We start from the raw sequence: 24697 nt of genomic DNA on the forward strand, positions 1-24697 counted from the left end.
CGAATAATTTAGCACATACCGACTAACTTTCTTCTCTTATTCTTCTTCTTTCTTTCTCTTTTCTCTTCTTTCTTCATTTTTTCTCTTATTCCTTCTCCCCTTCTTTCTTTCACTCCCGGTGTAACCCTCCCTCCTTACACCCCATATATATATATATATATTTAAAACCCAACCCCCAATCGTCCCTCCCTCCCTTCCACCATTATTGCTACAATAGTTGCAGCATTATTGCTGCCCCATGTAGACGCGATTTGCATGTATGGCAGCGTTCACGTGGTTCGGCAGTGTTCACGAGCTTATGAGGGTTTTTGGGTCTTCAACGTGGCAACATCGCATGGGGCATTCAGGGGGAGTCGCACGGATTTACATGCGTCTTCAGGGGGTGGGGGAGTCACTTGGATTTCCATGCGTCTCCCATGGTTTTTGGTCCACGTAGCAGGAGCGCATGGGGCATGCAAGGGGTGGCATGGAAAGTCGGACAATCTTGGCATAGGGGAGCACAACCAAGTAGGGGGAAAATAATTTAGGTGGGAGACGCATTGTAGGCATGACGTCTCCCCTTGGTCACATGGACCACCATACGACTCCCCAGTAGACTGTAACAATCGCCCCATTTGAAGAATTAATACCAAATGTGCATTATTTTACGAAATAAAAAACTCAATTGCATTATTCTAAAAAACTCAATTAAGACTAAATTGATAGAATATGTAAATAATAAGGATTAGATGTATAATTATGTTAATCTTGTTAACTGTCATGTTAATATCTCCATCAAATGTTAATGACTAATGGTTTGATTGACATAATTAAGTAGTTAGATAATATGATTGTCAACATTTTAAAATCGTTGGGCAAAATAGAAAAAGACGATAAGTAAGTGTCATACGAATAGTTTATCCATAAATTTATTTCACAAACAAAACGATGAGATTCGTGCTTCTTAAATGAAATAAAATAAGTATAAAGAAAACATGTAATGGAAAACTATGTGTACTGCCAAAACAAACATAGAAAAGAGGGGAAATAAAGATATCGTTGTCTGATGAGTCAATAACAAAACAAAGTAAAAATAAATAAAATAAAGACCGCATGGTGTGCTAAGTCAATAAGATGAGAATAATAATATAAAGTGCCGACGTTATATTCTCATATGCACACGTTACATTATATTCACAGCCTCCATATAACGATGTCATTATTATCTTCTCTTATCAATAATTTATGATTAATTTTTAATAATAAATTTTACTTGTGTAATATACATTATTTATAATTATATTGTGAATAGTTGACTTAAATGTTATTAATTTGTTATAACATATTAATATTTATAGTTAATAATAGATTCAGAAATTAAAAAATGAAAGTATAAATCTTAATACACTTTTCTTAAATAAAAAGCGGGCAAAACGAGGGAAATTATGCATGCGGGTTTTTTTAATAGGGTGGTTAAGAATTATTTTGGAACTAAGTCATTTGTTACAGTGTACATTAAACTCGGAATGTGGGCGTGACGAGTTTTATAAAATATATTAAAAAATTAACTCATCACAGAAGCTTGACAAGTTCCATACAATTTTATTCCATATTATATGACGAATTTTAATTTTTAATATATATTATGAAACTAGTCACATAGGTGTGACAAGTTCCACAAACATTGTAGCAAATGACATAGATCCCAAAATAAATATGAAGGTGTCTTATTTTAGTAATTAATTAGTTCGACTGCATTATTGACCTAATTTTGCCTAAACTTGAGTATGCAATTTTTTTTATTTTTTCGAGTTAATTATAATATAGATTCTTATACTATGACTCTTATTTTAAATTGATCCTTAAACTTTTAAACATTTTAATTTGATCCCTAAAGATGACTCCCATTCTAAAGTGATCCCCAAAATTTTGAACATTCTAAATTCATTCTCAAACTATGACCCTCATTCTAAATTAGTCCATAAACTTTTGAACACTCCAATAATACCCCCTAGATCATTCAAAACTTCAAAGTTGAAATTAGAATATCTAAAAGTTTGGGGATCAATATAGAATGAGGGTTAAAGTTTGAGGATGAATTTGGTATGTTCAAAAGTTCAGAGACTAATTTAAAATGAAAGCATAGATTGAGGATAAAAATAGAATGTTCAAAAGTTTAGGGCCCAATTTAAAATAAGTATCATAGTCCAAGGACATATGGTGCAATTAACTCATTTTTTCTCATTCTCGCACTTGCACTCCTAAAAAGTTTAATACATCCACCCATGTTTACTATGTATGCATCATATACTAAATATATATAATTATTTATCTTTAAAACTATTAAATTTATTTATTTGAATAAATTTTCAGCATCCAAAATCATACAAGTTAATATATTTATATATTTTCAATTTAAAACTACATTATCTGGAAAAATAATCTATAAGTTATAACATGTAAATATCAATAATCTATTTTCAGTGTATCAATCGTATACACAAAAATGTCTCTTCATGTTCTATTTCTTGCTTCGCATTATACTGTTTCAATGATGAACATAAAGCCTTTCATGCATCTTTAAACATCTTCCAAAAACAAATTTGTTAAAAAATGAATAAAATTTATAAAACCTCATAATTATGTTTGCAATCAAGCACAGGGAACAGAGGTAAGAATGGGATTAGATAATATGTGTAATGCTTTCTAGATATACAAATGACTGGTAACAGATGAGTTGGCTACGGGTGGCGCCCGACAGCTTTGCCGCAGAGCAAGACATTAGAAGGAATGTCATATTCGTTGGAAAGACTTCGGACAGAATTCCAGACCCTCAGATAAAACTGTTGCCCCAGATATTGTCTTTCCCATGCTGCAGACCTCATGTTCCACATGCCTTGGTTGTCCAGGGAGACTAATATGGCTGTCCATGAATTCGGATACACCTGCCGAAACGAAAAGCATCAGTAGCAGGAAAAGATTGTTTATGGAGATGGCCTAAAGGATGAAGTTGAAACAGGCAAAAACTATCTTCAAATTGTTACATAATGCAGAAATTCAGTAGGAACGATGATTGATACAGTGGCGTAAACTCGGAGTAATGCCCAGTTAAAAGATATGCTTTTGGTTCTTGATGCGGCTTTTACCTGAGTTGTGTGTCTTGTAAGAGCATCAACCAGATTGTAGGTTATTCTTTTCTTTGGTGTCCACTGTCCAGAGCCGAAACTGTATATATCATGATAGAAATGATAAGTACCTGCTCTGCCAGAGAAAAGATGTATGAAATTAAACAAACCAGACATTGCGACTCACCCAACGACCCAAAAATCGTAACCATCAAGATGCCAAGATTGCATGGTGTTTTCGTTGTTCTGAAAGACAATTTCAAGAAAATCATGGAGAGAAGCTGGCATAACCGAGGTTGCAAAGAAGGCGGCACCGCCTGAAGGGACGTCTTGGATGGCATTCATGCTAAAAACTCCTGGAATGTTAAAATGATCAGCAAGCTTCAGAGGGGTGTCAGCATTAATATAGGAGACGCCATTCACTGAATAACGCAGCTTTCCATTGATCAAAGATGCTGAGTTGGCCAAGACAATTGTCTTCGTTGGTGTTATCTTACCATAGTGATATGAACCCTGAGGGTTAGGCCTGGCTGCATTAGATGTCAGATTCCACCTTCAAGGAAATGAAGAAAAAAGAATTAAATCAGATCATTTTTAAGTTGAATTCAAGAAAAAAACTGCAGCATCAGTCACAAAAGGTCATACGATCATCCATTGTCTAGTACCTATATGTTCTTGCCTGCTGCATTGACCAATGAAATTGGTACGCAGGAGCAGCTGGCAACGGTCCCAAAACTGGGGTTTGCGAGTTTGCGTAGTGCAAGACTGCAGTTGCAGTGAGGACTGTTCTAGTAAATCTTGTGGATGCAACAATGTAGTAGTCTTTTGGTGGCTGATTCAAAGTTACTAAGACCGATATGGACTGGCCGACATGTACATCAAGAGAGTCATATATGTTCTGAACTACGTGAGATCCTTCAACCTCAACCAACTTCATTGAATGACCCTGAATCCTGAAGTTAAGTGAGGTGGATAATCCAACATTTGAGATCCTGAACATGTAAGTTTTGCCTGAAACATCACAAATAAAACTTATTCAGTAAAGGCATCATTCTCTTTTTGAAAAAGAACAAGAAAGCTTCATAGAATTGAGTTGTTGAAGAAATTAATCTAAATGCTATGAATTATACAAGCAATGAAACGTGAAAGATAATATGAATTAAAGGATGACCTTGTTCTCCACTAAAGGTATTCTTTGTCTGCCCATTAATAAGGACTCCATCTGGAAAGCGAAGAGATTTTCCAGAGTCCAATGAATTCTGCAATGTCTGCAAATGTCGAGACAATATATTAAGAATGGTGTATAAATGGTAGGAAACCACTTGGTGCATGGCATGAGCCTAAATATTCATAGAATCTTAACCTTTTGGTGGAAAAATGAGAACTGTTAAACACTAACCTTATGGCTGGCCTTGTACCAGTCACCAATAAGTAAAGTGAAATCTCCATCAGGGTTCTTATAAGGAATTGGGATCACACTTCTATGGTATATATTGAGTGCTCCAAATCCACCGGCAGCTCTATGCATTAGAGTGGATGGGAAATATGTGAATGTCCCAATCTGATCCTTGGCTTGGAACTTGTTGGTATAGTTCGAGTTCGGAGGGATGGGGCAATTGGTTCCTAAAACTCCATCCTGCCATGAGTTCTTCCTTTGCTTTACCCCATTCCTGTTGTCAAGAAGAGCAAGCAGAATCCAGATTTTAGTGCAAAGAATGAAGTGTAACCAGATGAGAGGAGGGGAATGTGAGTAAGTGAATGAGAGAGGTACCATGTAAGCAAGAAAGGCTGATCAAGCTTGTTAATGAGATTCAATATAATGTTGTTATTAGTCACCACTTCAAGTTTTGGCCCAGGAAACTGATTATTGATAAGGATAACCTTAAAAAACAAACCCAAAGTGAAGAAATGTCAAAACTTTTTATAACCCTAAATCAAATCCAGATTCCAAAATCAAATTACCAACCTGTTGAGGAACTCCAAGAATTGAACGAATGCCATAAGTGACGGTCCAAGTGTAATACAAGTAGGGGTCTTCAGCATTCACCAGGGAAACACCCAAAACACACAAAAGTCCAATAATTAAACTCAACACTGCATTCGCCATATCCTTTTTCTACTGTGAATCTCACTAAACATAAATAAACCATTTAGTTAGTAAACAAACTACAAAGCTTGACAGAACTGTTTATCAGACCATATTTGACTTGAGAAGAAACTTACCTGATCTGAGACTCCCTGGAAAATAAGCTATTTTGATTTCTGAGGTCACTATCTAAACAAGTAGAGTTTTTATAGGAAACAAAGCGGGAAAAAGCTACACCAGATACAATTTTTAACGTAAATTTATCCAATCTGTATCCTTCTTTTAGTTGCAGAGGTAAAGGCTGTCGCAGTTAAGTACTATATTCGGCGTCTTTCACGCGTTACCGCGTTATGATAATTGCTTCCAGCTAAAGTTTATTTCCAGTCATTAACTCTTTCCTTTATAGTAAAATAATATATTTATCGGCTCCTGCAATCCCGCCATTGATTAGAGCATTTTTTTTTCTTTTGACCTTAAAATGGTAGTATTTGGATAAAGAAGAGGTTTGGATGTTTTGTTTTTCCCATAACTTTCCTTCCATTAACACAGTATTTTATATTAGGAAAAAAAAAGGGAAGAGCTAAATTGTATAAATTTGTTTTTTATATTTCTAATTTTTCTTACAACCTCACATGCATGCAGCATGCATACAGAAATCAAGTGGTTAGAAAAGAAAAATAAGTGTTCGTTGTCACTCACCACTTCTTCCATAAATATTTTAGCTTTAGGTTGGAACTGACAGTGGGCAACCCATAAAGCCATTTTGGTTATCTTTTAAGCATTAAATATGTCACCCTCCTCAATAAAAATAGAAGTGGTAGAAATAAAGTAAATAAATGGAGAATTAGTAAATAAAAATGGTTATTCTGTGTAATTATTAAGATTGTTGAATTTATACAAGCACGGAGGGCCTACTGTACTGAATATGAATGAAGAGTTGTCACGTGAGATGTTGGCAAATGGATTTGATAAGCGGCACCGCCACCGCTACCCCACCGCCTGGCACCAGCCACCGGAGATGAGATGAGATGAGATGAGATGAGGGAAGGGCACAGCATAGGTTTCTTCTTCTACCCACACATCATTGATTGAAAATAAGTTAGATTTTTTCACCTAACATCTAAGACCAAAATGTTTCTCTGTTTATTATCCCTTCAATAATAAAACAAAAGTTGTGTATTTTGATAAATCACTAAACTTATTATATTATAGCATTAATAGTTGGGTATTTATTATCTCTATTTATTATATTTTAATGAATCAACAATAAGTTGATTTAGTAGATGAGACACTAGATATCTTAGGTAAGGTTAATAGTTGAAATTCAGATGTTGCGAATGGAGCAAAATAATTGGGAAAGTTGCATTTATCTTTACAGTATTTGATCTAAATTAATCGATTAATAAATTAAAAATCGGTGATTATAAAAAAAATATATTGATAACCCATTATGGCCCTCCAATTACATCATTTTTTTCTTTCTTTTGTATTGTACTTCTTAGACAAATTTTTGATTCACCACATGTAGAAATTCTTTACTTTTTGGATGTTAATGCGTGGAGAATTTCCAACCCTAAAAATTTCAAAATGTCTTAAACAATGCTCTTCTAAGTAATTCCCTTTGTAACAAAGAAAAATATATTGAAAAGTAATGTGTTACTTGCAGTTCTTGATGAACATATAGATGTGCAGAATTAAAATTCGAGGTTGACATATCTTTAGGTTGGAACTTGCAGTTCTTGATGAACATATAGATGTCACACTTTCACCGCTTCAAAATAATTATTTTACACTCCTATTCATAATAAAATTATCATTATTAAACATTATGAATGACCATTTTTCGAGTAAGTATATTTGGTCGATCACCAAATTATTGATCTTTGTTTCTTCATATTTTTTAGATCACGAGTTTTAGATCTAGAAGAGTATATCTCTTCCTTTCCCTAAATTTTCACTACAACAAAACATATTTTTAGTGGGATTTTTTTAGTCCTATAGTGTTATTTTTAAGCGCCGCTAAAAATACTATAGTCACTAGGAAGAGCGTCGCTAAAACGAACGACGCAAAAGATAGCGTTGTTTGTGAACCTAAAATGCAGCAAAAAGTCAAGTTATATAGTTGTGTTTGTTCTTTTAAACGTCGCTAATTCTTTTAATTTTAGTGATTTTTTTTTACCACAAACGCCGCTAATTCTCTTATATTTAGTGGCATATAATTCTCTTATCTGTAATGGCTTTTTATTTTTTTGCCAAAAGCACCGTAAATTCTCTTGTCTTTAGTAGCTTTTTTTTGCTAAAAACGCGCTAATTCTATATTTTTCCTATGTTTTCTATTAAAATTCTGTTTTCGCCCCTAATATTTTATAAGTTCGATCATTCCTAAAATTTTAAAAGTTCCCTTCACATAAACTTTTAAGTCCATCTATGTATGACGGTGTGTAGCATTTGTGAAACAACTCGTGCAAATCAATGGTGGGTTTCAGCATCCTGTTCCAAGAATCTGTGCTCCAAAATTTGATGCTTCAGCTTGAATGCTCAGATGCTAAAGTTTGTCAATGACAAACTGTCAAATGCAGTATAAAAGCATATGAACTCAAAAGGTATTCTAGACTCTAAAAATCAACCTATTGAAATTAAGTTTTCAATAATCAATTGATTTCACCATAGAAACAAAAGGAATTGATCGTATGCATTACTTCCCATACATTTTTCAGTGTCATAAATATCACACTATCTTTCATTTTGGTATTCAATAAGTGTACATGTAATTTTACCTCGAGTTGTTCCATGGAGTTCTGGCTACGATGTTCGATGAGCAAATCTGTTAGCAAAATTCATTGCCTACATGTTGGTATACCATGGAATAACAGAAGCAAATGCTAAGTTAAAGATCTTTGTGAGCTGACGGGTAAATGATCCCCATACCTGCGAGCCAAGCATCGAACAGAGGTTCTGCCTACAAAGGTTTGGCCCGATGCAAAATTCTTTGAAGCTCGGCTGCCATTGCTTGCAATAAAACAGGTTTCTGAAGAACTGCATTCATTCCTATTTGCACGCATCTCTTCTGCACATTATCCTCGGTACTAGCTGTCAAGGCTATAATCAATGGCCAATTACAGCTGCGAAACTTACGGATCCTCGTCGCCACTTCAAACCCATAGATTTCAGGCATGTGAAGATCCAAAACAACAACTCTGAAAGAATTTTCAGCATGGCTGAATGCACTAAGGCATTCGAATCCAGTAGAAACGGCTGTCACTTCACAACCCAACTTTTCTAGCATCTTCTTGGTCACCATTCTGTTTATCTCATCATCATCGACTAGTAAAACTCGTAGACCCCTGGACCTCGAGTAGTAATTTGATTGCTCACCGGAGGTTCCATGAGAGTACATGGTTCTTTGGATATACGATTGGATTTGAAACCTGAGAAGAAGTGTCATGCTCTGTGCAAAGTCCAGAGAGTTTGTGGATATCCAGACGTTCTCTTGAATCATTTGCAAATACCAGAAAAATTATATACAATTATTACACGAACGTTAATGCAGCGTACTTCAACAGAAGGAAACAGCGGTGAAAGAAAAACCCCTTTCAAAATCTCTACATACTATAATTAGAACATTGAATTATTTCAAAGCTTTCACTATGGTGTCAATATAGTCAAAATAGCTTCGGTCGATTTAAAAGCAGCTACGATATTCATACAATAACCTATAAAAAGCTAAAAGGGTATTCGACCAAAAACATTGCCATTTCTAGAAATCATGAACCACTAAAAGCTAGGGGGTGAAAACAAAAAAAAATACAATAAAACAGTTGAATATCTTTCAGATGTCTTGAAAGATTCAGCAACGAAATAATCATACACACAGGGAAAACAACAATATACTTCTAACCACTGTATTTCATTCCAACGAATGAATGGTTATTAAAATGAAGTAGCTAAAACAATGTATAGAATCGAGAATATAAGATAGAAGTAGAACTGAGATATTCACCAGCACAAGCTTTTTACACATAGTAAAATTCAAGCTCTCATTGGTTTCATCTTTATTATGCTTCTCAGCTGAAATAGTTTGGGTTGAGACCGGTGTATCAAACATAGAACTCCTCCCATGAATATCAATTTCAATCTTTAAGCCCATTAGTTGATGGAGACAACCAATGCTTTAAAAGCTAATACTCTAGACAACCCAAGCCAAGTCAGACACATGGCCATCGAACTACAGAAAATTTGCACACTTAGAGTGCTCTAAAAGAAAAAACCATCTTATCCATCTATTACCAAATGGTACAGATACAAAATATTCCCTTTAAACCTGTAGTTCTTGCTTCTCCCCTATAAACACTATGATCCAAGCCCAAACTTGTAGGTTTACCCACCTGCTATAATTGCAGACGATATGGCTATATAAAACATTTCTCCTGTATGTCCCTTGCCACTCATTCAAGTATTTCTCAAACAATAAATCGCTGCACTGTTGAATCTACACCGACAAAGATTCATTAAAAAAATAAACAAAACATATCAGTTCAGACAATAAACTATAACACAAAACAGGCAGGGTACTTGTATAAACATATCAGTTCAGACAATAAACTATATCAGTTCATATATGAACCAACCAACCTTGTTGGACATGAAACAAACCTTGAACAAATTTCTTCACAATAAAGTACATGAAAGCCAAAATCAAGAATGATAATCATGATATTAAAAGGGATAAGAAAATATCCATGAAGAATATGATCGCATAAGAGAGGAAGTCTGAAAATGTAATAACTTACACGGAAGAACATATCCCAAAGCTTCTCCAAAGGAAGTGAACTTGGAGTTAAGAACATGAATGCAATTTTAGACTTTTCCGATAGAACAGTAGGAATATTCAAAATATCTCGCGTAGGTCACGGATTCACGTCAATCTCGGTCGATTGCGCCCGCAATTTAACAGGAACAGACGATTGCCTCGATAACGAGACGCAACCACCGTTATTCAACCGAGATTCCAAGACAAAAACAAAATTGCAATAAACCGTATAAAAAACAAAAATGAAAATGAAGGGAATATATTCCCTGCAAGTTACGGTCTGCAAAAGCCAAAAGAAATAAACAATCTCTATTCAATTCAAGCCAAAAGTATACTGAAAAGTGAAAAGAAAGAAAAAAAATGACTTACAACTTACAAGCTTAGTAGCTTACAAAACAGAGGTTATTTAGTGGACAGTAGAACATCAAATACCCATATATCTTACCAAAAATCAATCGGTAAGGGGAAGAGCTGGAAAAACAAAGCTCTTGGGTGGAAGTCTTCTGTCCGTCGAGCTTCATCTCTGGTGAAAGAATAGATCAAGGCATCAAGCTTCCCGCTTCCATTTAAGAAGGTAAAACTAAAAAATCAAATAATCTAAAAGTTTTTTTTTGCTGCTTAGCTTAAGAATAATTGTTTAGAAAAAAGAAATATCATACAACCAAAAAATATGAGTGAAGCTTGAAGAAGAGTGAAATGGGTCGTGGGGGTGAAGAAGAGTAAATTGGGGAGTGGGGACGGGAAGAACCGAAAAAAGTGAAATGGGTTTGAGAAAGTATCAAACTAATGTAATGAATTTAAACAAAAATGAGTGGGCAGCAGGTTGTGTTTTTGCTTGGGCTTCAGCAAAATAATCATCTGATGGAAGTGAGTGTAGTGTGGGCCTTGTAATTTTCCTACACCCATTTTGTATTTATCATTCTTTAATGCTGGTTTAGTCCGGCAGACAGATATCTAAACGATCCAGCTGTCCAGACGTTGCAAGTTTCCAGCAGTTAGCTCATGTATTTGGTTTATCATTTTTTAATGTTTCATCGAATTTTTAAAGTTTTTTATTTGGTTAAATTATATTATATATATATATATATGCCAATTTTTCTTAAAAAAATATTTTAAAAATCATTAAAAATGATTTCTTATAATTATAATTATTTTTATTATGTTTTAAGATAAGTTGTGCAAAATTTTAAAAAATTCACGACCGCGACACCTGCAGTGAACGTAAGGACAACCGCAATAAACACGATGCAACCGAAAATATGACCACGAACGCTATTTAATATTCTGGGTGAGGGTGGAAGCCAATCAGTAAGGACCTTGCAACCTCTAGAAGAAAATACATAACAAGCAGCACTGCCTTGCGGTGGATAGATGTAAGCACAAACTAGAAAAAGGATAACTAAAGAAACGAAGAAAATAATCCATATTGGCCTCTGCAATGGAGGCGGTGGCGAGATCTAGGCAATATTTGCAAATCACCCATGTCATAACTATTTTTTCGAAAAATAATTAAATATTATTTTAAAAAATAATTATGACTTTAATTTTAAAAATTAGTCAGTTTTAAATTGATTCGAATTAAATTAAATAGTGGTCATCATCAACCTTTAAGTTAAGTAGATCGAATATCAAAAACGTCTTTTAAAACAATTTTAAGTAAAAAAAATCATTTTTAAAATAAAAATTGGTTTGTATTTACCAAACACTCAATTTTATGGGTCTATGAGTCGATTACGCCTGGGGAAGGATTAGCACCCCACAGCGCCCAAAATTGGTACTTAGTCTCTTACACATCGTCGTCAATGGTGTAAAATATAAATAGAATATAAAGTTAGAATATGATCTATTTATTAAAGTTAATTAATTTGCTTCAAATTATTTGTAGGGAAAATCCTTTAATTCGAAAAGAAAATATCGAGATTTGCCCATCCTCCGACGGAATGTCTATCTCTTCTATTTCTTGTCTAAAAAGAATATTTCATCATCGATAAAAAAACGCGAATCGAATATAAATTTAATATCGGCATTTGCATAAAATAAAATATTAAAAAAATGCATCGCGACATTTGAATAAAAACGAATTAATTAGCACTTAAAAAATAACTTCGATTTATTTCAAGTTCACATTTTGTTCGAATATCGTATCGGATCGCACTACTTTGACCAAACTGTGCTTTTCACGCTCATTCTACGCATACGTGTTCTTGAAATTATTCGAACAAAAAACATTAAAATTGAATGGAACTAACATTTCGTACAATCATTCAAAACAAATTCGAAAGGGCAAATAATATATAAATACTAAATATACAAATCGAATATAACAAGATGATTATAAAATAGATATAAAAATGCGAATATAAAAGAATGTAAATGGATATAACATCTATTGTTGCATACATACAAAATAAATGAGCATGATTTAATAAAAATAGGCATATTTGAAATAGTAATCCAAATAAATAATAAGTTATGAATATTTATGACCAAAATAAAATACACATATTTTCTCCACATACATTGGGTACATTCAACATAAATAAATTATTACATATATATATTGGAATAAAATAATATAACATATAACTACATAATAAAAAAACCATCACTCAACATTTAAATAACACACTATGATCAATATGTAAACATGATGATACAAGGGTACTGAAATAATAATAAATCTATAACAAAAGTAGGACTGAAATTGAAGAAAATAAAATGCCACGATTCCAACAGAAATTTAACCACAGATTAAATAACAGAAAACAAGGGACTAAAATGAATCAATAAAACATATCCTGCTTAAGTACAAAATAATTTAAAGCACAAGGACTCCAGCTTAAATATATGCATACATGTACTTAAAGACTAATAAGGACGTGAATGCAACATTAGTAAAACATGAACTCAAAATAACAAGAAATAATTGTTTCATTAAGGACTGAAATAACATAATACAGAACCGGAAGGACCTAAAGTTGGATTATCCCCTAATCAGAAAACACGGAGAAGGGGGACGATGAAGCTACGTCATTTTTCTCGGGATATTTAAGCCCAAACACAGGCTCAACTCCCCTCATTCATTCATTTGCCTCGTTTCAAAAATGAGAGAAAAGAGAGAGAATTCGAAACTATCTCAACTTTCCCCTCGTCGGAAAAGAAAGTCACCGTCCATCGGTGATAGCCACGGCGGCTCACGGTAGAGCCCACGGTGGCCGAAGCGAATAAGGAACTCCTAGACCACTCCTCTCAACCCCTGCAACACATATCTCAAACTTATTTGACCTAAATCCCACTCGTCTACCTCAGATCTAAGATGTACCTTCCGAAAACCTTGAAGACCATTTTGCCATTTTACTATTGATGAATTATTTTGACTAATGGAGAGGATATTTTGCACTGTAGGTGGTCACTGTTCGATGGACGCGTTCTGATCGGCTCCAATGGCAATGGCGGCGAGGGGAAACTTGGTTGGGAAGCTGGAACGTAGGCGCGTAAAGCTCATGCACCTGAGGGAGCTGAAGCGTCGGATAACTTCTAAGATACCCTAGGGTTAGGGTTTAGTTGGGCCTATTCAGGTCTTACAACTGAAATGGTTTACTGGGTTGGTTTCTGGAACTGCGTGGGCTCTGGTTGGTTGGGTCATGTATGGGTTCTGTTTTGAATGTTGGGCCAACTTGTAATGGGCTTGAATTAGTGTAATGGGTTGGCCTGCATAATGTAATTAAATAATATTAATAAAAATAACAACAATAATAATAATAATATATTAATATTTTTGTAGACCCGGACAAAAATTAGTGTCTACAGCTGCCCTTCTTTCCACATTCTTGTGTTAACAAGAATAGGGCAAAGATGAAGAAGACAATGAGTTTTTGTCCGGTTCTCTTTTTTTGGTTTGAAAATTGATATGTTTGTTAGTAGGGACGACACTGCTCATACGTGATGAGGACATCTGGTTAGTGGATAACACGGTTCCTACGCAATGAGGACGGCAAACCATCTTTAGGGAAGATGATAACACGGTTCCTACGTGATGATGACGAGTGATTATCTAGGGTGACACAGCTCCTACGTGATAAGGAGGTTTGGTCGGTGGATGACATGGTTCTTACGTGATGAGGATGATAAGCCATCTTTAGGGATGATAACACGGTTTCTACGTGATGAGGACGGTTGGTTATCTAGGGGTGACACGGCTCCTACGTGATGAGGAGGACTGGTCGGTGGATGACACGGTTCTTACGCGATGAAGACGGCATGCCATCTTTAGGGATAATGGTTTCAAGAGAAACCGACTCAAAGATGAAGTTTCAAGAGAAACTGTCTCAAGAGAGACAAAATTTGTTTCAAGGGAAACGACTCAAAGATGGGTGTTTCAAGGAAAACTGTCTCAAGAGAGATAAAATTCATTTCAAGGGAAACGATCTCAAAGATGGGTGTTTCATGAGAAACTGTCTCAAGAAAGAAAAAAATTGTTTCAAGGGAAACAAACTCAAAGATTATAAATTTTGTTTCCAATGAAACAACTTCAAAATTTGTGTTCTTTAAGGGGAAATTGTCTTAAGCGAGACGAATCAGTTTTGAAAATGTCAAGTGAGATTAACTTTGTTTCAAGTAAAAATATTTTGAAATTTTTATTCCGAGAGAAACTGTCTCAAGTGAGACAAAATTTGTTTTGAGAGAAATTGTCTCAAGCGAGACAAAATTTGTTTTTAAGAAAATTGTCTCAAGCGAGACAAAAATTGTTTTTAAAAGAAATTGTCTCAAGGGTGACACCAGTCTGCTTGTTCCTACATATGTAGGAAAGGTCTTTAGAAGATCTGATTGTTGACTTTAAGAAGTCAAATCATTGTTTCTCCAGGTTAGAGACATTTGGTCATTTCCGAACATTAATTTCCTGAAAGATCAAAACTATTCATTTATGAGTGATTATCTTGGATGTTATGATGGATGCCAAGATTAAATTTATTTAATGTGTTTGATTTGATAAATTATTGAGTTTTTCCTCAAGAGAGGAGAAAAATGTCTTCATTACACATAACGATGAATGTTTGATGCAAATATGCAAATTTCATGTATCATGTATGTATATGTTGATGTATGTTTGTATTGATGTATGTTTTCTCGATCTGGAAGGAGAATGGTTACGAGAGCAGTCTTCACTCTATCCTTGATTCAGTTTGTCTTCATTTCCACCAGGGTGTACTCTTGCAAACCTCAACCTAAGACACTTTGTTTTTCTTGCCCCATCAAAATTTACCCAAAAAATTTGGCTTCCCTTGCCCCAGCTTCGATCTTGAGCTTCTGAGAGATATTCGTTCAATTCCAAGATACGTCCAGAGAATTATCTTGTTTGAAAATGCTTTTATTCATTTGAAAGAACTTAATGAAGAAATAATTTGTGATTTTTTGTTGTCAAATGAACTAAAATAATGTCCCATTTTCGGTTTCACTATTGAATCAAATCACAAAACATGAGTTCATTGAATATCAAAAGAATTAACTACTCTTTTAATCTTTGATAATTACAAATCTTTGACAAATGTCAGGATTAACGGGTTGGTTTTGAGGTAGGCTACCTATACTTTGAGGTTTATTTCATCGATTTGGTAATCGTGAAGATCATGGCATGCCCCTATTTAATGGTTTGGCATTTTGATCGGAGGCGAACAAAATGACACCACTAGCATAGTCAATTGCTAGACTTTTCAGAATACTTTTGTTCATTTATCTGAAATCTTCCATTTGTTCAAGCTTCGTAGACTCTTTTAGTCAAGTTAGTGCAGAAATATCGATCTAAAAATGAGATTTCTGAGTGCTCGTGTGAAGTTGACTATAACAGGTGTTCCTCAACTCCCTTAATTCATATTCACTGAAACTCCTTTTTAGTAAATTTGATTTAATTTGCCATTGTTTGGCTAGCTGAATTCAACTTTATTGTACATATATATTTTATAATTGCCTTTTTTCGAATAGCTGAAGGATTCATGTCGTCACAGTCTTCGAAGTGACAATCACAGTGGAGCAAACACCGAATTGCCAAGTACCCGATCAATGTCATGGTTTGAATGTAGTCTATTTATAAAGACAGGGCTTTCGAGTTTCCTCTATAACCAATTGCTTTAGCAGAATAGCTCAGCTTTATTGTATACATATATACATACATATATATATATATATATATATATATATATATATATATCTGAGTATACGGATTCTACTTCTTAAGCTTGTCAAGAATAATTTGTTATAGTCAAGGTGTTGAAGGTCAGAAAATCTCATCGTTAGAGTTCAATTCCCATGCAACTGACCTAAACTAGATTCACCTACTCGACTATTTCATCTGTGAAGATCATGATAATCATCGAACGTCATTAACAGAAGTAGAAACCAATTAGTTTTGTAATTTCATGTGCTAGTTGCCCAATTTTGTTCGCTCCTAACACATACCTAGATGTCAAACCCTTTGATTGTCTCTTCGTGTGAAGAGAAAACTAGTTAGGTTCATGCAAGAGAAGGGTATATATTCTGATGTATTGTCTGGAGTAGGATCAAGGGGTTCTTGTTTTGCAGGATTTCAATCTTGTCATTTGTCAAAGATTTACAACCTCAATTATTAAAAAGCTTTTAATTAAAATGATATTCAAAGAATTTCAAGATTGAAATTTGCTCATTGTTCATTTCTACATAATGAAGTATTTTATTTAAAATGTTCGAATGTCAAGTGACTTATAAACGTTTAAACATAGAAAAAGAAAAACAAGCTTAAATAAGATGACATGCATGAGAATGTAACAAAACTCCTGATGCATGCCCTAGCCGACTCCCGGTCAAAATTCCCTATCACACATTGAATGTCAATGCCCTTGAATCGATCAGATCTTGGACTTTGCGCTTCAATGCCCCACAATTCTCAGTGGTGTGCCCCGAGCTCCCAATGTGATAGCTGCATATGGCGTTTTTATCATGGCCTTCAGGATATGGGGCCTCTCTTCGTTTGGATTGAACTGGAGTTACAAGATTATTCTCAACTAGCATTGGGAGCAACTCCTCATATGTAATTGGAAATGAATTAACGTGAGTCTTTTCATGAAACACATTATGAGGTTTGGTCCCCAGATTAGCTAGATAATATCCCACTATATTAATCTAAGTTATTTTCTCAATGTCAGTACTATTACTACTTCTTATTTGGCCATTCCTGACTGCTCTTTCGATCATTTCTCCACATACGACAATGTCATAGAAACTCTTAATGGAAGCCCCTATCATGTGGTTGATATATGGAGACTTTAATGTATCAATGATTAGAGTGATGAATTCTCTTTCGGTCATTGGTGGATGCACTTGGGATGCAACATCCCTCCATTGTTGAGCATATTGTCAGCAGCTCTCACCACTCTTCATTTCCATATTTTGTAGCTTTGTTCGATCAGGGGCCATATCAGTCATGTGTTTGTATTGACCCAGAAAGGCACGAGAAAAATCTTTCCAAGAGCGGATTCGAATACGACTCAGTTGATTATACCACTTAGAAGCTGGTCCAATCAAACTATCTTGAAAGCAGTGGATCAGCATATGATCATAGTTAGTGTATCCAATCATCCTTAAAAAAAATCGTGAGATGGGCATTAGGACAACTGGTTTCATTGTACTTTTCAAATTCGAGCATCTTGAATTTGTGCGGAAGTACCAAGTCGGGCTTTTCTCGTCACCTCAGGAGCGGATATGTTATGATCAGTATAATTACCTCGAGGATTTATCACACTTGTACGATTTTTAGTGGCGGAGAAACCTTCTTGGTGGCTTGGAAGCTTGTCATGCAAAATGAGTATCAGTTGATTAGCATGGGTCATCACACATTCGGAGATTCCTCTGGTCGAGGAAATCTTCTCTTTGTCTCTTTCTTGGTTAAGCCCAGTTAGTTGTGCTACCATTTGGTCAATTAGGTCTTTTTGGTTTAGCAAGATACGATCTACAGTGGTCTTTTGCGTCTGCTCCATTTTAACTTCCCACTTTGTTTGCATCTTTTGCAAACTCTCTTCCAGCTCTTTCTTCAGTTTCTTAAATTTTGCATCCATTCTCAAAACTGTGTTAATGCAATTACACAGTTAGAAGCACTTCCTCAAAGTCCCCCACATGGTATGATTAATGCATGTAAAAATGCTTAAATGAATGTTATACAAAATGCAATGATGCAGATGCAGATGCAAAATGTTGATCCCAAATATGAATATCATAAAAGAATTTTCACCAGAAATAAAAGCTTTCCCATTACAATAAAGTTCATTTTACATACATACTTCCATTTAGGTGTTGAGTCTGAAGTGGATCATTGCTTCGTCTTGAATCTTTGACCTTGAAGATGCTCCTCAAGTGTTCTATGACCTAATTCCGTTATTGCCCCAGTGATACTGAAGTCAGTGTGCTGCTCCTTAATGACTAGCGATAAAATGATCGTAAATAAGGCTCTGCTTCTGTATTGCTCCTTGGAACAATGTATCATCATTTCAGTCTCAAACGCTGCACGATCTTCGAGCAAGTCTCATTCTTGTACACTGAACTTCTTTTAGCCTTCGGTGTATGTTTGTGTACACGACCGCTATATTGAAAACTTTCACCTCTTCTTGTGAAAAATTTCTCTCAAATATCCTATTGCGAATCAACACTTTTGCATTATGTCATACCGATGCAATGTAATGCAAAGAAGGATAAAAAAATGACACCAGCAAAAGAAAGAAATGAGTTAATACAAACAAATGAGTTAGTACAAACAAGATAATCAACAAAGTTAAAAGATGATATCTACAGATAAATATAACACCTACCCAATCATGATATCTACCCGAGCAAGCTTTTATTAGATAATAATCCTACCCAGACATGCTTTCTACCCACAATGATTAATCCTAACTACATGGTATTTAGTTCGCATGCTGTTATTCAACAAAATTTAAAGCAAAAAATAAAGGTTCAAAAACGCTCTTCCTTTGTGTACACTTACTTTGAGAACCTACTGACGGACAGAGGTTCAATATGGCTATACCTAGGATGACTGTTCTACGGTTCACTATATGCATGGTTTCGGCTCTATGAGGAAAGGGTACTCAAATTTTCCTTGATTTCGGTGCCCCCTTAGGCTGTCGAACCCTCGATCCTCACCCATTATAGGTTTCGAACGAAACGAGTTGAATTCAAGGGGATTCATTGCCTTATACTCATACGAGGAATCCCCTTAGGCTCGGGTCTAGAGCTTATGTCCTGCAAATGCCCGTGATGTGTGTGAGGAGGAACATTCAAACCTTTGACTCAAAAGGAAAACGAAACAATGAAAAAACTTGACAAAAAACCTTGACATAACTGAAAAATAAATTAAAACGTTAGTACGATAAAAATACAGAAATTAAAAAATTTCAATAAATGAATCATAAGTTAACTAAAGACTCGAATTCATAATTTCCACCACAACGACAATGTGTAAGCGACTTACAGCCTGACTCACTAAAAAAAAGTCTCTATTGGAGTCGCCACGCTGTCATAACCATTTTTTAAAAAAATAATTAAATATTATTTTAAAAAATGATTATGACTTTAATTTGAAAATTTGGTCAGTTTTGAATTGATTCGAATTAAATTAAATATGAGTCACCATCGACCTTTGAGTTAGGTAGGTCGAATACCTAAAAACGTATTTTAAAACAATTTTAAGTAAAAATCGTTTTTAAAATAAAAATTGGTATGCGTTTACCAAACACTCAATTTTATGGGTCCGGGAGTCGATTATGCGTGGGGAATGATTAGTGCCCCCACAGCTTCCAAAATTGGTACTTAATCTCTTACACATCGTCGTAAATGGTGGAAAATATAAATCGAATATAAAGTTAGAATATGATCCATTTATTAAAGTTAATTAATTTACTTCGAATTATTTGTAAGGAAAATCCTTTAATTCGAAAAGAAATATCAAGATTTGCTCATCCTCCGATGGGATGACTATCTCTTCTATTTCTTGTCTAAAGAGAATATTACTTCCTTGATAAAAAACGTGAATCGAATATATATTGAATATCAGCATTTGCGTAAAATAAAATATTAAAAAAATACATTGCATCATTTGAATAAAAACTAACTAATTAGCACTTAAAAAAACAACTTCGATTTATTTCAAGTTCACATTTCGTTCGAATGTCGTATCGGATCGCAGTACTTTGACCAAGCGATGTTTTCCATGCTCATTCTACGCATATGTGTTCTTGAAAGAATTCGAACGAAAAACATTAAAATTGAATGGAACTAACATTTCGTACAATCATTCAAAACAAATTCCAAAGGGCAAATAATATATAAATACTAAATATACAAATCGTATATAACAAGATGATTATAATATATATATATATATATATAAATGCGAATATAAAAGAATGTAAATGGATATAACATCTATTGTTGCATACATACAAAATAAATGAGTATGATTTAATAATAATAGGCATATTTGAAATAGTAATCCAAATGAATAATAAGTTATGAATATTTATGACAAAAATAAAATACACATAATTTATCCACATACATTGGGTACATTCAACATAAATAAATTATTACATATATACATTGGAATAAAATAATACCACATATAATTACATAATAAAAGAACCATCACTCAAGATTTAAATAACACACTGTGATTAATATGTAAACATGATGATACAAGGGTACTGAAATAATAATAAATCCATAACATAAGTAGGACTGTAATTGAAGAAAATAAAATGCCATGATTCCAACAGAAATTTAACCACAGATTAAATAACAGAAAACAAGGGACTAAAATGAATCAATAAAACATATCCTGCTTAAGTACAAAATAATTTAAAGTACAAGGACTCCAGCTTAAATATATACATATAGGTACTTAAAGGATAATAAGGACGAGAATGCAATATTAGAAAAACACGAACTCAAAATAACAAGAAATAATTGTTTCATTAAGGACTGAAATAATATAATACAGAACCAGAAGAACCTAAAGTGGGATTATCCCCTAACCAGAAAACACGAGGAAGGGGGACAACGAAGCTACGTCGTTTTACTCGGGATATTTAAGCCCAAACCCAGGCTTAACTCCCCCCATTTCTTCATTTGCCTCGTTTCAGAAACGAGAGAAGAGAGAGAATTCGAAACTCTCTCAACTTTCTCCTCGTTGGGGAAAGGAAGTCGCAGTCCATCGGCGACAGCCACGTCAACTCATGGTGGCCGGAGGGAGTAAGGAACTCCAGACCACTCCTCTCAACCCCCACAACACATATCCCAAACTTATTTAACCTAAATCCCACCCGTCTACCTCATATCTAAGGTGTACCTTATGAAAACCTTGAAAACCAACGACCCTCGGGCTTCCAACTGTTCAAGCCGAGGTAAGAACCATCCCTTTGCTCTCTTTTTTCCTTTTTTGTTCTCCTTTCGAATGGTTTTTTTTTCTTTTTGTTCTTTTTTTTCTTTGATTTCTTTCGTTTTTCTCTGGGCTCCGAATCCCCCCTTCATCTTTCTATCTCTTTGCTAATATATGGTTGCATGCTCATCCCTTTGATTTGTTTGCTGCCAACGAGGAGATAAGACCCTGGCAGAATTAGATCTGCCTTGGGATTTCTTTGGATTCGTTCTGATTTCCTTTCTTCCATTTTACTGATGATGAATTATTTTTACTGATGGAGAGGATATTTTGCACTGTAGGTGGTCATTTTTTAATGGATGCGTTCTGATCGGCTCCAATGATGGCGGCAACGAGGAGAAACTCGGCTGGGAAGCTAGAACGTTGGCGCGTGAAGCTCACGCGCCTGAGGGAGCTGAACACACGCCTGAGGGAGTTGAAGCGTCGATTGGCTTCTGAGATACCCTAGGGTTAGGGTTTAGTTGGGGCGGTTCGGGTCCTGCAACTGGATCAGGTTGCTGGGTTGGTTTCTGGAGCCGGGTGGGCTCTGGTTGGATGGGTCATGTCTGGGTTCTGTTTTGAATGCTGAGCCAACTTGTAATTGACTTGAATTAGTGTAATGGGTTGGCCTGCATAATGTAATTAAATAATATTAATAAAAATAACTATAATAATAATAATAAGTATAATATTTATTAATATTTTTGTAGACCCGGACAAAAACGGGTGTCTACAACCCGTGCTGCCTGGTCGCCTCGCCTGAGCTTCCTTCATCTAGTACAAACACCACAACTTTATATTCATATAATTATTTTTGTTTCCAAGTTCTCTAAACAAATATGAAAGTTACAATTCAACAACCAACCACAGGTTCTTCAATCCGTCAATTGAGTGTGATCTGAGAAAGGGAACCACAGGGGAAAGCATGAGAAATACTAAGTTTGTGAAACAAAATATATGTGAGACATAAAACAAAACTTGGTCGAAGGCTGAAATACCAAGAACAACAAAAAAAACCCAATCAAATCCTTAGCCTTAAAACTGCGGTAATAAAAATATAATTAAGACAAATTAAATAAACCCCGCGAAGTCAAGCTTATGTTCTATGCGTTTCAAAATAAACAAAAAACCAGAATACAAATTAAATAAACCGCTCGAGAGCGAAAATTCTTCCAACTGATTCGACACAGATAGCAATAATTTAAGAAAGAAATGCAAAGTTTTGGATTTGCCTAATTACTAATTACTAAAATCAAATACAGTCAGATTCCTTCCAAGAATTTCTACAAAAATAAATAAATAAGGAGAAACGTGTCGCAAAAAAAGTCAACATCAATCGACGACCTTACTGCTCCAGCACACCAAAAGGCTTCGACTAATTCAAATCTAACAAAAGAACATTTTCACACTAAATTTCCCTCCACAGTCAATACCTCCCTCCCACTAGAAAGAACCATAAAGAACGAAACTATGTCGACAACAAATAAACCGCTTAGTTTAGGGACGAATTTCTTCAAAATCATATGGAGAGCCTTCTGTCTCCGCTGGGGAGGGACTCCTATCACTTCCATCACTGCTCATATCTTCATTCTCCCCGTTGTCACCGTTTGCCTTGCTAGGCTCGTCTCCGGCGACTCCAGTATCAGCCCTAGCCCATTTCTACGCACAGACAAATTTCAGCAAAATCAAGTTAGTTGATATACTACACAATGCGGAGAGAGAGAGAGAGACTGAAATGGAGATTTGAGAAATACTTGGGAGCTTGAAAACACAAATGCCATTAAAATTTGGGAATTTTAAAATTAGCTCGGCGGTGAGGGAGATAAAACTTTTAAAATTTGAAGCGTTTTTAAACCCAAACGCCACTATATATGAATCATATTGCGGCGTTTGTGTAACGCCGCTAAAGTAATACTCTGTTACGGCGTTTGATGAAAAAACGTCACTATAGATGAATCATATTGCGGCGTTTGTATAGAAACGCCGCTAAAGTACTAACCTTTTACGGCCTTCTTTTGAAAAACCACCACTATATATAAACCATATTGCAACGTTTGTATAAAAACATCTTTAAAGTACTACATATTAACCCTATTGCGATGTTTGTATAAAAATAACGCTAAAGTACTATTCGTTTTCATCGTTTGGTGAAAATACACCATTATAGATAAACCCTATTGCGGTGTTTTTATAAAAATGCCGCTAAAGTTACCATTTTGTGGCATTTGAAATGTAAACGTCACTATATGTTTAAAGTTAGTGGTGTTCACTCTCAAAACGCCGCTAAAATGTAGAACAATTTTGCTGTAGTGTTCCCTACCCCTCCTTCTAGGTAGGATTTAATTTAGAATTTGTAAAAAAAATTGACAATTTTTATGTTTAATAGGTAACCTTACTCAAGTCTCCCAAATACAAGGGTGAACACGAATGTACTTCGAATTTTCTTCTAATATTTTTTATTGTGTCCATCCTGTAATTTTATTTATGCTCATACTATATATAAAATTTTTTGTTGCTAATATATACGTATCTACTCTCATATCTAAACGATAAAATTTTGATTCTAAAATCTTAGAAACTTTTTATACAAAATTTTATATTATCATTATTATCTTGGCAAAAGTATTTTAGGAAATGTTTAGATTTACGGATACCGCTTCTTTTTCCATATGTGAATTGTCAAAGTAGATTTGATTTATTCATTTAAATTTGAAAATGAATTTATTGAATTATTTTGAATTAAGATCAAATTAATATAATATACAAATCTTAGGGACTAAAATTATTATTATTCCACGTTACAACACCATTCCATTAAGTCAACAGTCAAAAACGAAACTTAATTTTAGGTATGATTATGAAATTAAAAATAGTTGAATGATCAAACCAGAAATACATAATAATTGGTGACACTAACATGTAGTTTGCCCTTTATATTATTTCTTTACTAAATGTAATTTCTATTATTTCATTTTTCTTCTATTTGAATAGTCAAACGGTGTAAATCTTACGCGGATAAACTAAAGTCGTTAGAACTCAATAAGGGTAAACTACATTAGATGTCATCAAATTTTAGGTATTATATCGTTTATATCATTAAATTTTTAATTTTATTAATTATAGTATTAAATTTTAATTTTTATTTCAGTTATATCATCGGACCATGAAATCATTAACATTTGTATCAAAACGATGATATTTAGTGAGGTGTCTATATCAACAATTGTTAATCACGTTATCATACCATTAACGATTTAATA

At 34.5% G+C, this 24697-nt stretch overlaps 2 protein-coding genes across 4 annotated transcripts; both read right to left on the reverse strand.

Moving 5' to 3' along the window:
• Positions 1-2640: 2640 nt before the first annotated feature.
• On the reverse strand, positions 2641-5463 carry LOC120196935 (L-ascorbate oxidase homolog). The gene is made up of 9 exons (XM_039198607.1): positions 5328-5463; positions 5071-5235; positions 4876-4985; positions 4504-4774; positions 4276-4372; positions 3770-4115; positions 3292-3657; positions 3126-3204; positions 2641-2924 (listed from the first exon to the last, which is right to left on the reverse strand). Exons 2-9 carry the CDS (start codon positions 5209-5211, stop codon positions 2721-2723), a joined length of 1614 nt encoding a protein of 537 aa, XP_039054538.1. The 5' UTR covers positions 5212-5235; positions 5328-5463; the 3' UTR covers positions 2641-2720.
• A 2357-nt stretch (positions 5464-7820) lies between these two features.
• LOC120196937 (protein EIN4-like) lies at positions 7821-10766 on the reverse strand. Of its 3 annotated transcripts, XM_039198610.1 has the most exons (4): positions 9981-10766; positions 9576-9679; positions 8119-8679; positions 7821-8014 (listed from the first exon to the last, which is right to left on the reverse strand). In XM_039198610.1, the coding sequence occupies exons 2-3, from the start codon at positions 9637-9639 to the stop codon at positions 8150-8152; spliced, it is 594 nt and encodes a 197-aa protein (XP_039054541.1). In that variant the 5' UTR covers positions 9640-9679; positions 9981-10766; the 3' UTR covers positions 7821-8014; positions 8119-8149. The 3 variants fall into 3 exon arrangements, with proteins under 3 accessions (XP_039054541.1, XP_039054540.1, XP_039054542.1); XM_039198609.1 differs by having other exon boundaries at positions 7821-8679; XM_039198611.1 differs by lacking the exon at positions 9981-10766 and having other exon boundaries at positions 7821-8679; positions 9576-9965.
• Between the last annotated feature and the right edge of the window lie 13931 nt (positions 10767-24697).

Source organism: Hibiscus syriacus, unplaced genomic scaffold (assembly GCF_006381635.1).
Source record: "Hibiscus syriacus cultivar Baekdansim isolate YM2019G1 unplaced genomic scaffold, ASM638163v2 tig00117034_pilon, whole genome shotgun sequence".
NCBI classification, from domain to species: Eukaryota; Viridiplantae; Streptophyta; class Magnoliopsida; order Malvales; family Malvaceae; genus Hibiscus; species Hibiscus syriacus.

What these genes read in the sequence shown, in the direction of transcription:
- LOC120196935 (XM_039198607.1), bottom strand. Translation starts at nt 5,211, where the DNA reads ATGGCGAATGCAGTGTTGAGTTTAATTATTGGACTTTTGTGTGTTTTG. An exon ending in TACCTTTAGTGGAGAACAAG is followed by an intron (nt 4,116 to 4,275) that starts GTCATCCTTTAA and finishes GTGATGTTTCAG; the next exon opens with GCAAAACTTACATGTTCAGG. An exon ending in CAGCAGGCAAGAACATATAG is followed by an intron (nt 3,658 to 3,769) that starts GTACTAGACAAT and finishes ATTTCCTTGAAG; the next exon opens with GTGGAATCTGACATCTAATG.
- LOC120196937 (XM_039198610.1), bottom strand. Translation starts at nt 9,639, where the DNA reads ATGAGTGGCAAGGGACATACAGGAGAAATGTTTTATATAGCCATATCG. An exon ending in ATCGTCTGCAATTATAGCAG is followed by an intron (nt 8,680 to 9,575) that starts GTGGGTAAACCT and finishes AAATGATTCAAG; the next exon opens with AGAACGTCTGGATATCCACA.